General features: G+C 30.9%; 1 protein-coding gene across 6 annotated transcripts in view; it reads right to left on the reverse strand.

Moving 5' to 3' along the window:
* Positions 1-8,058: 8,058 nt before the first annotated feature.
* LOC112764084 (cytochrome P450 714A1) overlaps positions 8,059-17,515 on the reverse strand; it is a 28,742-nt gene continuing 19,285 nt past the window's right edge. For 3 of the 6 annotated variants that reach the window (XM_025809608.3, XM_072222696.1, XM_072222697.1), the window contains 4 exons: positions 13,651-13,877; positions 12,824-13,077; positions 10,174-10,546; positions 8,731-9,256 (listed from right to left, as the gene is read on the reverse strand). In XM_025809608.3, coding sequence (XP_025665393.1) covers positions 8,831-9,256; positions 10,174-10,546; positions 12,824-13,077; positions 13,651-13,877 — 1,280 coding nt within the window. In that variant the 3' untranslated portion in view covers positions 8,731-8,830. Of the gene's footprint in view, positions 8,507-8,730; positions 9,257-10,173; positions 10,547-12,823; positions 13,078-13,650; positions 13,893-17,515 lie in introns of those variants that run through there. The other 3 variants (XM_072222698.1, XM_029294456.2, XM_029294455.2) reach the window with 3 other exon arrangements.

Genomic DNA, 17,515 nt, shown 5'->3' on the forward strand with positions numbered 1-17,515 from the left:
GACAGCTAAAAGTGAATAATATTATAATTTTAGAATTTTTTTAGCGGCCATATAAATTGCCGGTAACATGAATTTTAGCGGCAATAGTAATGGCAACTAAAAGTGAACAATGTTGCAATCTTAGAATTACTTTTAGTGGCCATATAAATTGCCAAAAAAAATGGCCGCTAAAAGTTATATATTTTTTGTGGCCATTAAAACAGTCTTTACCGACAAATGTTATAATGGCTACTAAAACCTTTTAGCGACGAAGCATAAGACGGCTAATGTCAAATTGTCGGTAAATGTATTAGCGACTATTTTTATTGCCCTTAAAAACAAAATAAATAGCGCTAAAAGTGATTATTTTTGTAGTGTATACAGATATTCTCCTATTTAAATGCTGTTGCTACACGTGGTTAGAAAAGCTTCTCCCAAATGTGGTTTGGGTGTTTTGAAGCTGAGCCTCCGTTCTTGATGATGGGCTGTTGGGCCATTGTTTTATATGAATACGAGACACGAGAGTAAAAAAACAAACCCAGAAACATTACACTGAGTATAGGAATTGGACATTGGCCGTTAAATTAGAAAAGAATATATTTGTGGGGACATAGTTATGTTTTTTAGTTAATGTTTAATATTTTGTTTAGAAAATAACCTTTTGTGAGAATTTGATTTTGTTTTTATAGTTATTAGTTGTTAATTATTTTTTCGTTAAACAGTAAAGACTTATTTAGCAAGCATTTATTTACATCATTTCATTATATTATATAATATGACCTTTGTCTATATTGTTTCTATTTTTTTGGAAAAAAATAAATAAATTATCCAATAGATATATTTCATTTATCAATAATTTCGTCATATTACAAATATAAATACAATCACCGTTATTTCATTAGAAACGATTAATTCAACACTCTATAATTGTTATGTGCCAAAATGGCTGTTCCTAAATGTTATTTAACATAAGAGTAAAGGATATTTTCGTCCCTGACATTTTTTTTCGCGGACATTTTCGTCCTCAAGAAATGGAAAATACACTCAAGCCCCTGACCCCTGAAAAACGTGGACATTTATGTCCTTCCGTTGAATTCAGCGTTTGCACTGGACGGAAAAGGATGAGCTGGCAGAGGTGGCGCTAAGGTGGCCGTAACGGAGGCCAGGTGGTATGGAGCATTTCGTAACAGGACATATAAGTCCATGGAGACAAAAACGATGCCGTTTTGGTAACCTCCCCCAATTCTCTGCCTTTTCTTCTTCCTTCGTCCTTTTTCCCTTCCATTCTTCTTCCTTGGCCCCTGCCTCCATCACCGCCGCATAGCGGCGCCTCCGTCAGCCACCATCAACACCTCCTCCTCCCTCTCTTTTCGCATCTTCTTCCCTTTCTCACTCCCTTACTCTCATTAGTCTCTCTCTCTTCTCACCCTCCTTCCACCCACCATTCGTCCGCGACAACCTTCTCGGCGACCCACTGCCGCCGCGCCGCCGCCTCTCTACTGGCGCACCACCGTCGCTACTAGGACCCAACCATCATTTCCTCTCTCTCTCTCATTACCACCCCTGTGCTTCCCATGTCTTCTTTCTCTCTATTTAATTCACTCTGTTATTGCAATTATTTAATTAATATTGTTTAGTTAGTTTTGTTTAGCTAATTTCAATTTGGTTAGATTAGTTAGTTACATTAGGTTGTTAGAGAATCTGGCGTGGATAGTGGATTAGGTCTTGCTTGCTTAATGCTGCTGTCTGTGCAATCACTGTTTGTAGTTCATTATATTTAGTTTGTTCAATTGTTCTTGAGTTGTTAGGATTAGGGTTGGTTAATGAAAATTGCTGAGACTGATGTTTTACACTGCTGCTGTGTAAATTCTCATTGCCTGTTTTGGTTAACAATGAACTCTTATGTGCTCATTTTGCTGTCTGATGCACATCTCTGTTTTAAAATGAGCTAATTCCTTTGATTCAATGATGCACTTTTGTTAGGTTTCATGTAGCTTACTTTTGATATAATTGTTGAAGGAGATTTATGCCGGAGGTACTATTAAAATTCAAAACTTTTCTTGCTTTTGTTCCCCTTCAAAAACAAAGATTCAACTAATTTACTTATCTCCTTCTACAATCTTTCTCTTTTCTTAATTTGTAATTTAGTTATCTCCTTGTTCACAAGATGGACATGAAATTTTATACTTATACTTTTTCAAGTTGAATATGAATTTAAAATACATGTTCTTTATTGTAATGTGTTTTTTTCTTATGTCATTTTTGTTAGTTTTTGTGTTCCTGTAATTTCATTTGGCATCCTCATGTTTACCTTTTGCCATTCAACCATATTTTTCATCAAATGCAGCCATCACATACAAGGGTATCCATCAATTCGTATCTTCCGTAAAGGAAGTGATATCAGGTAATAATACAAATAACTTTTTTTTTATTCAGTTTTTGAGCAATAATAAGTAGCTCATCTCTATATCCCTTTAGATATTATGTACCTTTTATGGTGCTTGTTTATTTTCTAGATATTGCATTTCCCATGGATATGATATTACTGTTTTGGTGCCTCTAAAAGATTATCGGAGTGGTCCTTAAACTCTGTTTATAATGGGAGAAATGATGAAAGGCTGAGAGTAATAACAGAAACAGTAAGAAAATGTAAGGTTGCAAGTGTTAGTGTAGATCGGTTTAACATTGAAAGAAGGGTCTTATGGGATGTGTGTCCTGACACATGTAATGGTAAGGAAAACTTAGATGTTGAGGGAATTTTCATCCATCAACTTTCCAATTTTACATGTAGACAATGTCTATTCTATTTCAATATGTTGTTATCCCTCATTCCCTCGCACTTAAACCTATGTCAATTCATTTCTAACAAAATCTACATGATCAATATGCATATCTTTTTCTTTTTCTTTCTTCTTCCTTTTTTTTATGTGCATCCTACCTGAATATTGCAACTTTTTGGTCTGTGTCTCTGTGATTAGTTTTAGAGATTTTGGATTGAATATAAGTTTAAAAATATGCTTCCTATTTTAGAGATGACCATGGAGATCATGATTATGAGTCCTATTATGGAGATCGTGATACAGATAGCCTAGTCAAGGTACGTATTATATTTTCTTTATTCTAGTAAATTTGAATTAACTTCCTGTCTGCATGATGATTTGAAATGTAATTAAACATATCCATTGAAAAGTGAAATTTAGCTGATATAAAGTATTTCACTACAGACAATGGAGAAGTTAGTGGCTTCTCTCCCTGCAGAATCTCAGAAGCTAGGTTTGGAGGATAAATCCAATGGTACAGAGTACAGGAGCCGCTGTGTGGCGGTGATGGAGGCAGGGGCCAAGGAAGAAGAATGGAAGGGAAAGAGGACGAAGGAAGAAGAAAAGGCAGAGAATTGGGGGAGGTTACCAAAACAGCGTCGTTTTTGTCTCCAGGGACTTATATGTCCTGTTACGAAATGCTCCATGCCACCTGGCCTCCGTTACGGCCACCTCAGCGCCACCTCTGCCAGCTCATCTTTTTTCGTCCAGTGCAAACTGTTGAATTCAACGGAAGGACATAAATGTCCACGTTTTTCAGGGGTCAGGGGCTTGAATGTATTTTCCATTCCTTGAGGACGAAAATGTCCGCGAAAAAAAAAGTCAGGGACGAAAATGTCCTTTACTCTTAACATAAAAAAAATATTGCTTATAAATCTTCACTTAATAATTTAATATTGATATTTTAAATTTAAGCAAGTTATTTTCACGTTAAAACTAGCGGCTCAACTGATCCTATCATGTCTGTTTTGTCACTTTTTATTATTTTAAAGAAATTAATTTTTTTATTTTTATTTTTAAAATTATAAATTTAACCCTGCCTATATTATACTTGCAGTACATAGCCAATTCTAAGTCCGGATAAAGGAGGAGGGTTGTGTTAGGCTTTCGACAACCAACATAAAAACTTAGTCGAATCTTCATGACATGAATCAAAGACATTATTGTGCTAAAGTTAAGTCATTGTCCAGAAGCAACACACTGTATGACTCAAGTACAGTGTCAAATGAGCAAGAGCCGCTGCATCGGTGCTTGGGTGTAATGTTAAATGAGTAACCGCATTTTCGTGAACGGGTGAGGATAAATAAGTTATTTCACAAAAAAACAGGTAAAGGTAAAGGTCGAAACAACAGAAAGTTGAGATTTTGGACATGGAATATAGGTACTCTAACAAGAAAATCTATGGAGGTGATGGATATCATGACAAGGAGGAAGATTAATATCATGTGCCTACAAGAAATAAAATGGGTCGACGCGAAAACTCCGTAGAGATTTTTTTTGCTAGGCTCTTATGTCAACACACCCTCATTCATGTCATCACCTCCTCTATTTCCTATATGCAATGTGTTGCGAATTGGATTGATGATCTTGATAGAGCTCATTGCCTCACATGCGACCTTTAGATCTCTAAGGAAAGAGGATATACTCCCCAGTTCTCGGAGGATACGCGTTGCGAATTGATTGCTTCTATACTTTTAATTGCAAAATTCGGTTAGTATTGCAAGATGAAGTTAGTGTGCCATTTCTACGACTCTAGTTTCAAAAACTTTAACCCCTTAGCGCTTCGGGACGAGAGTGGGGGACACTCTACGCGCAAGCCGACTCTACAAAATCAGAATCGAATAATTTTTTTGAATAAATTAGTGTTTAATAAAAGCAATTATGATGCTGATTTTTTAATAAGGCCATTTTTTAGAAAAATAAATAATTAGTTTATAACTTGTTTAAAAATGATTAAAGATTAATTTATCTTTTATTTTATAAAAGATGAGAGCTCAAGAACTAATTATTATTTTAGAATGATTATAATATTATACAATGTCAAGAACTTAGAGAAAACAAAAATGAATTAGGGACTAATATATGTTGTAAAGCAATTATACATTGTATATTTCACAAAAAACAAACAACTTAATATAGTCGTAATTAATTATATTTTTTATTATTCATATTTATTAATCTAAATATAATTAAACATGCTTATATAAAAAATATTAAATATTTTTATTATTTATAATATAATTATTTTTATATGATTATACAATATTTATTAATATTATTTTTCGATAAACACATATAGTATATAACGATGTAATAAATAATATAAATTAATTAATAAGTTATTAAAATAAAAAATATTTACTTTAATATAAAAATAAAATTAAGCAATCGTTATTATAAAAAAATACTAGAATTTTATATACGTATTTAATAATAACTAGATTATAACTTATTGATTATAATTTGTTACCACTTGATTATTTTTAAAATATTAGTGGACATATATATATATATTTTAATTTGTAAATTTATGCTTTAGACTATTTTATATTTTAAATTTACGTAGGACCGATTCTGCCGGTTCAATCAGTTACTCATCTGTTGGACCAATAAACCAGTAAACCATAGGTCTAACTAGTTTGAACACTTTTTCGTTTTTGACAACTATGACACTGACACAACACATCTAAACTGCATTTATACACTATTCACTTCAACATATCTTTACACTTTCCCTTTTTGGCGATACTGCATGAATTATACTGTTATTGATAATGCAGCAGTTCCTACTCGGTTCCTGCACAGTAAACACTATCTTGGGTGAAGAACGTGATGGCCAGAGGGCGGAAGATCCATCAATGGAGTGACGGAGATGAATATTGATTCAAAGGATGTCTACTAGCCTCTCAACCTCTAGGCAACCATTTTTCAACCAGTTTAAATAAACAGCCGTTTCACACCATTATAGAAGCAGCATCACTCTCAGACTACGCCTCTAACTTGATTACCGCAACATGACAATAAATACAGCTCCATGCGAGCTATAGAGGGGCATCACTTGTTTCAATACAATGACAAAAAAAAAAAAAAAACACCATGCCTTTAGATATCAAGTATTCTGAAGTTTGACCCTGACTTGAGCGTCGTTGTCTTCTTCGCAGGTTTCACGCACTGGTCGAATTAACGAGAAATTCATAGCACGACACACAGGAAGCAGGCATTGTAGGAACCCTTTTTTGATGTCGACGAGATATATTTTGGAGTCCAATTATAACCATAATAACAGAGATTATTAATGAAACTCATAATATTAATTAGAGAGTAACGTCAGTAGAAAGTCTTAACCGAATAGAGACAGCTAAAAATACTTTTCAAATTTAGAAAAATTACAACATACATAAAAACCTTATGTGGTAATACAATAATAATTGATGGATTTGGATGCTCTAAATTTTGAAATTCACTTTAGAGTGTAAAGTGTAATTTTTCACCATTTATTTCATAAGTGGGACTAAAAAAAATATGAGAGAGAAATCATTCAAGGGTGAGAGATCACACATTACCTTTTAAAGTGAAAATTCAAAATTTAAAAAATCCAAATTCATAAATAATACGTTAATTTCTAGATATAATAAAACTTGTGTTTGAACGAACGAAAACATAAAAAGTCAAACATTACCTAACATAAGATATAACAAACATAAACATTAATAAATTTACAAAATTAATGAAAATATAGCTTAATTTCGTAAATATAAAATCTAAAAGGATAATTTTTCATATATCAAAATTAGTCATAGTCATAACAAGTTCTCGCTTTATCATTTTTTCATACTGCCTTCCAATTAAATACGATTTACAAAATAAACAAAAGTAATAACATTTATCCATGACTATATAAAATTTCATCTTCATTTTATCACATCCAGCAACAATGTGTTGATTTTTTTTAGATATAAAATGTATTGATTTTTAAATATACTTAATTTATGCTATTTTATTCTTTATTTTTTTACATGCTCATTATTAATTTGTATCTAATTAAGTCTACATAAGTTTTTGTTGCAAAAATCACAAGAAGAAGAAGACATTTAAATCAAACCCAATCTTACCATTCTTGACATTTTTTTTCCTCTTCTAACAATCCTGAAACTCTCATTTCCTTTTTTTTTTGGGCACGTGAAACTCTAACTCCTTAAATCCACTAACAATCTATACACACTTGGTCCAACTTGTTTCTTCCATAGTCCATTTTCTATACAATAACGGTTACGGAACCCGCATCCAAAGCCCGTTACGGGCTTCCCTCCTTATGAGTTATGACCACTTAGCGCGGCTCCAAGAACTCCCAGCCCCAACAACACCTGACACTTCTGCTGAGCTGCTCCTCTACAACTATCAACACGCCACTTGTCACGACAACCTTTAACAACACATAATCTCTTTAAATCTGTATAACATTACCTTTATACGCTATAATTTTCTTTATTTTTATATTGTATATGTTTAGCATAAAATATATAACTCAATAGTCAACTCTTTTATAAATTGTGTAGTCTTTGATAGTTGCAATTATAACCTCTCTAGAACTAAATTTTATTTCAATAATAAATTTGCCGTCTCCAACAATAAGTGGATCTGCAATAATACTACAAAAAGTAATTATACATTACAATTAACAACCACAGTAGAATCATCATCTCATAGAACAAAAAAATATAGAAATACTCTATTAATATCATATTCACATACTAGCATTCACATATTCGGAAAAACTCCGATGCATTCAAAGCCACAAGATCCAAATCGCGCATAAAAGACGGTTTTCTAAACAGATGTTGACTTGTTAGGACATTTGTCACTTCATCTAAAAAATGGCTCATTAGTGCAGTCAACATCATCTCCATCTATATTTAGATCATTTATTTCATAGTTACCTTCAAATTCATCTTCGTTTTCACTATTGTAGCATTCAAATTTGTCTCTATCGACTTCTTCAACACCATAAGTCAATTGTTCGAACTCAACGTATAGCTCGATGGCAAAATCATGTGATCGACTTTCGTGATATATTGAAAACATTTTTTGCATCGTTGCTTCATTAGTGGCATACTTCGTCTCGAACTGTATGAATCTTCCAAATACTGTTACAAGATATCTGTATACAATGCTAGTCACTCTTTTCAATATCTGAGGATATATCCTTTCACAAATTATACTTGTTAGTTCTTCAAATAATATGGTAAAAGTAACAACAATATCACATAAATTCTCACACATAAATCTTACACCTTCAGATGTCTAAAATAAAATTTGACCATTATAATATACTCTCAAATTAATTCTATCACCCATTTTTTTAATATTTTTTAAATTAAAAACAACAGCAACAAATTTACAAGAAGAATAAAAACAGAGAAAGAGTAGAATAGGAAGAGAAACAAAATGAACACGAAAATTCGGATAAATCCTTATTTGTAGCCGCTGCGATTCATTTTTTTTCCTGAACAAATCGCTCCAAACATCCATTGAGTCGCCCCACCATACATCAATAGCCTCCACCACTCCTAAGTCACCTCCACCATTTTTGTCTATTAAAAGAAAAATCTTTTTTGCAGTAATCGGTCTCCCTTTTCTAACTTTTTTTTGTCCTGTTCTTACTTCACACAAATTGCCGGCAGCGATTTCTGGTAAAACACAAATTAAATCTGCATCATAATAGAAAATAATATCAATCGCAGTTTAATATTAAAAAAATTTAGCATTTAGTAGATTCTCAATCGAGTAAAAATCTTATTCCCTATCTTTGTCTTCATTTTTTTGTGGGAACAAATTTCATCTCTTTTAAAACTTATTAAAAGATCTCTATTTTTATTTTCATAACGGATAATACCTGTATATACCTATTTTAATGGATTTTTTTTTTCATCCATAACCCAAGCAAAATATATAACCCAAGCAAACCAATAAAATTGCTACGTTCAGTACATGTCCACAAGCTTCTCATTCCAAGAACTTGGAATCCAAGTAAATTAAAGCTTCTTAATGATGATATACACACCATGTCCTGGCTCTACAATCATTCTATATGCTGGAGAATGGCTATAACTAGGCGAGAGTGAGAAGCTAAACTTAGAAATAATAAGTGCCAACACAACCTTCAATTGGACCATAGCAAAGTTCCTCCCCAAGCACAATCTAGGCCCCAATCCAAATGGCACATAAGCCTGTGGGAACTTGCATGCTTGAGACACACCTTCTTTGAACCTTTCTGGCTTGAATTCATTAGAGTCTTGCCCCCAATTTTCAGGGTCTCTATGCAATGTTGGAATTAGGGTCCACAAACAAACTCCTTTAGGAACATTTATGTCTCCAATTTGAATGTCTTCATATGCTTCCCTTGATACAAATGCTGCTGGTGGGTACAAACGTAGCACTTCATGAATCACCATATTCACCTATATATATGTATAGATTAAAGCAACACTATGAATAAGTAAGAGTATATATATTCTTCACATTAATTAGTTATTTTACAGTGATTATAATTTCCTTACTTCATCCACTCCATGTCTCCGTACCAATTATTTCACATTGACTCCTAGATGTCTAAAGGTTTAATTTTTCTGTTGGTTCTTATAGTTTCACCAAATTTTTAATTAGATCTTTATACTTTTTTTTTTCAATTGAGTCCCTACATTGTTTTTAATTTTGTAATTAAGATTTTTTTATATAAAAAATATTAAAATTAACAGAATATTTCTCCCAAAATACATAGAATTAAAGACGTATTTAAGTTTTTAATTATGAATACTTTTAATTTATAAAGAAATATTCAGTTAATTCTAACAAATTTTTTACACTAAAAAGGACTTAATTACAAAATTGAAAGTCGTGTAAGGATCCAATTAATATATATATATATATATATAGAGAAAACTAATTAAAAATTTGGTAAAATTATAGAGAGTAACATAATAATTAAACCATATTTAAATTGTGATTGAGGAAAACATTTCTTATACAATATACAAACTTGATTTCATAAAATTTTTATTTTTCAAAGATAATTTATCTAAGTTAATTTTTGAAAGATACTTTTTTAAAAATTCTAACATCTATAAAAAAAAAAACTTTCAATATGCATAAAGAATAATTATTATATTTGGTAAAATATTTTTTAAAATTTAAAAAAATTATAATATTCACAAATCAACTATATCCAATACATGCATATCATATCTAGATGACTAGATGTATATAGATTTAGGAACATTTTTAAAAAGTGAAAACAACACTAAATGTAAACAGAGAAAGTATATAAAGTTGTGGAAGAAATCAAAGTAGCAAAAAGAATGCATGAATTTGAACATACTGTTTTGAGGAGGGGAAGAGAATCAGCATGAGGTATGCCATGGGGGCAAACCTCAGCAACCTCAGTCCTAATCTTTTCTTGCCATTGAGGGTGCAAAGCAAGCAGCATCAAGCTCCAAGACGCGGCGATGGCGGTGGTCTCATGTCCGGCGAAATATATGTTCTTGCAGTTGTCAACTATGAACCTCCTTGAAAATTCCTTCCCTAGACTCTTATCAGCCATGGCTGCTTCTAAAAGCAACTGCATCAGATCCTTCTCCCACGATGAGCACTCTCGCTTTCGCTCGTCCACTAAACTCCAGATCAGTGATTCTATCTCTTTCTCTAAGCTGCTGATTTGCTTCTGCTTCTTTGAAGACAAAAATAGTTTGCCACTGTAATTTTTTTCAATCAGTAAGTTCGAACACAATTCAACATAGTCACTACTCTCTCAGTATTGTTAGAGAATATATCCATTATTCATATCTGGATATGAATAATGGATTCAAAAATTGGTCTACTAAAATAAAAATACACTGCACCCGCAAATTATTCACCGAAATCTTAATATTAGAATAACTATTTGCACATCAAATTAAACATCTGATACATTCATTGTTCACATTATTTAATATTTTCATTGTCAACTTATATTTTTTTTAAAAAAAAAACACATAAATAATTATATTCTCTAACATATTTTTTTGAATATGATTCTTTTTTTGAGTTTGGTTAAATTTTTTACATAAATTTTATTTTTTTATTTATTTTATACTATTTTTTAAATCCCTTTACATCTACTTTCTTTATAATAAATACTATTTTAACATCATTATTTTTTTAACCGCGCTCTCTTTATTTTATTAATTAAAAATAATTTAAGTATACAATTAATTAGTGACAACCTGTTTTATATGGGTATGAATAATATTATTTTGGAAAAGTATAGGTAAATAATGAGAATATTAAACAATATGAACAATGGATATGTTGAATGTTTAATTTAAGAGAAAAACTATGCGTACAAGCGATTAGGGCTTGTAAGTATTACAAGTCAATTAAACTCTAATTCCCAAAATTCGCTGCAAGTGCTACATTCCTTACACGCGCTACATCCCTTCTTCTTCTCCTTTTTTTTCGATCGTTCTTTTCTCCCTCTTTCTCACTGGTTTGTTCTTCGTCGTTGACGTTAGTTCCTCCACATACTGTTACGGCACGTTTTCATTGCACCTTCTTCTTCTTGCTGCACGTTCTTCTTCCTCTTCCTCTTCTTCTTCCTCTTCCTCTTCCTCTTCTTCTTCTTCTTTTCTTCTTCTTCTTCTTCTGCACGTTCTTCTTCTTTCTTTTTCTTCTTCTTGCTGCACCTTCTTCTTCTTCTTCTTCTTCTTTTTTCGTTATTCTCGATTTCTATTATTTTTTGACATCAAGCTCTGAAATCGTTTTTGAAGAAGAAGTAGCAGAAGATGAGGAGGAGAAAGAGAAAGAGTTATGAATTATGCATGATTTTGGGTGTATTTTCTTAAATCTTTTGGGTGTATTTTCTGTAATCTTTTGGGTGTATTTCTATAATCATTTGGGTGAATTCCTGTAACCGTTTGGGTGTATTTCTGTAATCTCTTGGGTGTATTTTATGTAATTGTTTGGGTGTATTTCTGTAATACTTGCCATTTTTTCTGAAATGAAAAATACACCCATAGATATCAGTCAGATATCACTCAAATATACCAAAATGATTACAGAAATACACCCAAAGGATTACAGAAAATACACTCAAACGGTTACAAAAATTCACCCAAACGATTATAGGAATACACCCAAAGGATTTAAGAAAATACACCCAAAGGATTTAAGAAAATTCAGAACTCTTTCTCTTTCTCCTCCTCATCTTCTGCTGCTTCTTCTTCTTCAAAAACGATTTTACCATGAAAAATCGAAAAAAAAAGAGAAAACAGAGAGAAAAGACGTAATAGAAGAAGAAGAAGAAGAAGAGGAAAACGAGGAAGAAGAACGTGCAGAAACGAAAGAAAAGGAGAAGAAGAAGAGTAAGAGGAAGAAGAACATGCAGCAAGAAAAAGAAGAATTTCAGAAACCATGAAAATCGAAAAAAAAAAAACGAAGAGGAAGAGGAAGAGGAAGAGGAAGAAGAAGAAGACAAAGACGAAGAAGAAGAAGAAGAGAAGAAGAAGAAGAAGACGAAGAGGAACTGTTTGAGTGGGGCGCGTGTAGTTACGCTTCATTCAAAATGAGTTAATGCGCGTGTTAATGAAGTTTGGGCTGATAACTTGTAAAACTTGTACGGCCTTTTTACTTGTATGTGTAGCAGGCCCCTTAATTTAATAGATATGTAGATAATGATGTTGATTATTTTTAATTGGATGGTTATTCTTTTTATTCGATTTATTCAAACACAGTTAACAATAGCTGGATGTTCAATTCACTAGATGTACAGATTGGTTATCTTTATTAGGGTTTAGGAAATAATTTTGGGATGGAATATTTTTTTACTTTATTAGATCAATTTTAAAATCCATTATTCACATTATTTACAAAAGTTATTATCTACCTAGCAAAACCCTTCTTTTTATCTGTCCTAAATTTTTTAAGATAGATAGTATCATCACAAGTACCAAACAAAGATGAGTATAAATGCACGGTATTATACTATTATTTACCGGAAACCGTTGAGACCAAAGAGGAAGCCACCCTGGTCAGACATAGTCTTCTGAAGTTTTCTAAGCTTTGAGAATAGATCCTTTCCTTTGAAATATGAATGTCCAAAGCAAACCCTTGAAATAACATCAGCAGAGAAGTCCCTCAAATCTGCATCAACTTTAACTTCTGCCAAGCCAGTGCCAGTGCCACTAATCAATTCCTCCCACTTTCTTAGTAATGGTTGTGCTGACTCTATCATTAACCCCACCATACCCTACCAACAACAAAAGAAAGTGATGAACAAGGCCAAGAGATTCATCTATATACCAAAAAAGTAAAGGAAAAAACATGCTACCACAACTGTGCATTAACAGACCTATATATGACATTGATATATGCAAACAACTTTATATGGGCAATACAAAAAGGACAGCCTAGTGGAAAAACATATCGTATTAACGCAGGATTTAAGGAAGGACCGTGTTCAAAGGGCGTAGTGTTCAAAGCCTAACTTAATAATTATATATAATTATATCAGTAGTTATTTTCACGGTTTGAATTCGTGACCTTGACGTCAGATAGAGACAATTCGTGACCTTTAGTACGAGAGATATCATTTATGATACTGTCTAATCTCAAAGAAGTTACTGTAATATACCCTAAAGATTACACTAAGAACTTAATGGCAAAATAACATTTCGTAATAAAACCACTAGTAGTTGAAGTGTAAAAAATCTAATCTTAGTGTAAAATACAAATAAAACTAGATAATATTATGATTTATGAAATATTATTGATTATTAAACAATAATTGGTGTTGTATGTTATGCATGCATATAATATATACCTTTACTTTGTCCATGAAAAACTCAGCTGCAACAAGTTTCCTCTGGTTTGCCCAACTATGACCATTGGCTCTCAAAATGCCATTACCCAGCAATGGTGCAAGCTTGTTTGTTATGTAAGTAGGCTTACCCAAATCCAAAGTTATAGACTGATTCATTTCTGTCACGAGCTCTGGGTTGTTCACATATAAGTGTTGCTTCATCCCTGTGGAATATGTGTACACTTGACCTGGAATAAAATAATCTTGTGTTTCTTATTGAACTAACTATACATTTATGATTTATCATACATATCTAATTGTTAAATGTTAGATAATTAATACATATTATGTGATGTTTGATTCGTCATGATCACCTTAACTTTCCAGAGAAGAGACTAGTGTTCTACATATTAAAGAGATTAATGTCTCATTTTATAAAATTAAAGCTGAAGAAAATTCATTTGTATTCAATACACACAAAAATATTATATATAACTAGTTCCTCAAGACAACCAACTTGAATTGGTCGATTAGTCAGTTTACTCGTCTATTTAAACAAGTGTCAAAAATTTGAATCCCGCCTTATGCATACAGCAACCCATTGGCCAGCGACAAGACTTGTCAGATTAGGAAATATCGTGAAAAAAAAAAAACTAGTTCCCCAAGAGATATTAATTAGGCATCCTTTTATTTTTTTACATTAATGTAATTTATTCAATTTAATTTAAATATATATATATATATTATTTGAATATATACATATATTTATACAATCAACTATACTATATATACACTAAAATCAACCACCAATGTCAACCACCAATATAAAATACATATTTAAAATATAAATAGTACTTTTATCAATATTTTCCTAATTCGATATGAAAATTCAACCCATCAATCAAAAAATTTTATTTATTTAAAATTTTTTATCTAAAAATAATTTTTTTGTCAAATATTTAAAAAAAAATAAAAAATAAACGAGTCAACCCATTTTGCAAGTCAAATGGGCTATAATCCGAATTAAAAAATTACAGTCCATAATATATAAAATGAACATAAACAGACCTGTCCATATAATTCGTGAGCTTAGATGGACTAATCTGATCCATTTGACTATCCTATTTAAAGGTAAGTAAAACATATTTTGATGTGTGTTTTATAAATATTTTTAAAATATAATAAATATATAGATTTAGCCAGAGACGGATACAAGTGCAATGGTGTGGGGCAAGCGCCCCCACTACAATTTGAAATTTTTTTGAGTAGTATATGATAATAATATTTATTTGTCCCCATTAGATTATTAAATTTAACCCCACAATAATTTTTCTCAACTTTTGGTGCTTAATCATCAATTTAAAATTTTATATTAGATATTCGTTAGAATGATCAACTCTCCGATTTAAACGAAATTAGTGTTTTTTTTAAATCAACTAAAAAAATATTATTTATCTTCTTTTCAAATTAGCTTTAATTTTTGCGTAACAACTATATTAATTGAAAGAAATTTTTTAACTATGAATATCAATAAGAGTCGACTTCTAATTGTGTTGGGAAGTGAATTTTTAAATAATTGTTTAGTAATATATATGGAAAAAGAGAAATTTTGATGGTAGTGTTAAGAGAAAAATTACTTAATTTTTTTAAAAAATAAAACCTAAAAGAATAGAATTTTAAATTATATATTATTATTTAAATTACTATTTTAGTATTTTAATTTGTATATTAGATATTTTGAAAGCTAATCATATTTTACAATAACAAAATATAATTATAACAATAATCATGCTATCATAAAAAATAATTATTTGTATAAAATATATATTAAAATATAAAATACATATTAAAAATAAGTTAAACAATACATATATTTATACATAGATATATAGTGGTTAATAGATAATTTAATATTTAATTTTTTATATACACATATTATTTTTATTATAAAAATTATTATCATGTTATATAAATTTTGCCCCCACTACCAAAATTTTCTGGATCCGTCACTGGATTTAGCTAATATATTTTCTAGCTATTATGATTATTATTAAAAAATAAAAAGTATATAAAATTTTTAAGTTTTTAATACATTCATTATATATTTATCAAAATAAAATATAAAAATTTCCATTTTTTATAATTTTAATATGTATTACATATATTAGCTAACTCTGAATAAATTATAAAAACATAACCAAAAATTCAGAAATGCGATCATCATGCATGCCTGCATGTCTTTTCAAAAAGAATACCTCACTAATAAGGTTGCACCATTATCGGCTATGATGCTTTTCTAAAAGAAACAAAAATTATTATGCTATAATGAGCTAGCTTCCAAATTAGTATAGCTATAAAAAAGCGATGAGCACCATATTTTTATATTAAAAAATAGAATATAATTATGCATTTATTTTAAGAAATTTTAACTTATATTAAAAGATTACTTATAAAAATATATTATTCATCTGATTATTTATATTCTTAAAATACAATTTTTTAGATATAATTTATTTACTTAAAAATTTTCTTTTCTAAGATATAACTTATTTATTCAAATCGATCCCTAAGATTTTTAGAGTTAGACACTTTAGTCCTTCAAATTTTAAAATACACAAAAATTCTCGAAGTTTAAGTTCGTCGATCAAATCAGTATCCGACTAAGTTATTTCATTAGTCACTAGCAAAAAATGCTGACATGAAATGTTAACTCACACACATAACCATTAAGTGTCTATCTTACTTACGAGGAGGATAAATTAGTCCCTGTGTTGAGAAGGAAAACGGCATCATTTTCCCCAGGAACAAAACACAGACACAAATTAGGAAATTCCAAGATCCCATATCAACATTAAATCCAAACATTCCATCACCATAATCAACTTCAACTGCATCAATAATTAAATACAAATAAAATACTCCTAAAATCTCAAATCAACATTGAATCCAAGAGTGCAATCAGCAGAGAAAAACAGAAGAAAAGAATTGGAGAGGTGGATGCGACGGTGGCAAGAGCGCAAGCAAAATAGTAGAGAAAAGGCAAGAGGATAGGAACAAAGACAGCAAGCGGGCTAAAGAAGCAAGGAGAAAAGAGTGCGGCAAATCGGAGAGAGGTGGCAGCCTGAGCGAGAGCTGAAGCACCGATTGTTCGAAGTAGATGGCGAAAGTGAAGAGAGATAAGATTGTTTTTTAGTCTTGGTACATTTGTGGCTTTTTACCAAGGTTTTGACAACCAGTTAATGAAATGGTAGAGAAACTAATTATCGAAGAGATTTAATGGTTGTTGCACACAGATTTTGAAGGAGGTGAGAGAATACAGGAAAAAGAAGGGGCTGAAAGTATCTGGCCATCAAACTCTACGTTGTGTACCTGGAAAAAACGACGATGTTTTTTTCCTCAGCACAGGGACTTATTTGTCCTCCTCACAATACTTCGACATTTAATAGCCACGTGTGTGAGTTAATACCCTATGTCAGCATTTTTCGTTAATGACTAACGAAATAACTTGGTCGGAGATTGATTTGACCGACAGAACTAAACTTTAAAATTTTTTTGTGTATTTTAAAACCTAACGAACTAAAATATCTGACTTTAAAAACTTCAGGACCAATCTAAATAATTACTCATAGATTATAACTAAGCATTTATTTTAAGAAATTTTAACTTATATCAAAATATTACTTATAAAAAATATATTATTCATGTGATTATTTAAATTCTTAAAATATAATTTTTTAGAAATAACTTATTTACTTAAAAAATTTCTTGCCTAAGATATAACATTATAGAAAAATAAATTTTCATATTTAAAATTTAGTAATTTTATGTCAATTATTTTTTTTTTGAAAAAATTATTATGAATAGCTAAGTGTTTTTGAAAAATAAA

This window comes from Arachis hypogaea, chromosome 17, assembly GCF_003086295.3.
Source record: "Arachis hypogaea cultivar Tifrunner chromosome 17, arahy.Tifrunner.gnm2.J5K5, whole genome shotgun sequence".
Lineage (NCBI taxonomy): Eukaryota > Viridiplantae > Streptophyta > Magnoliopsida > Fabales > Fabaceae > Arachis > Arachis hypogaea.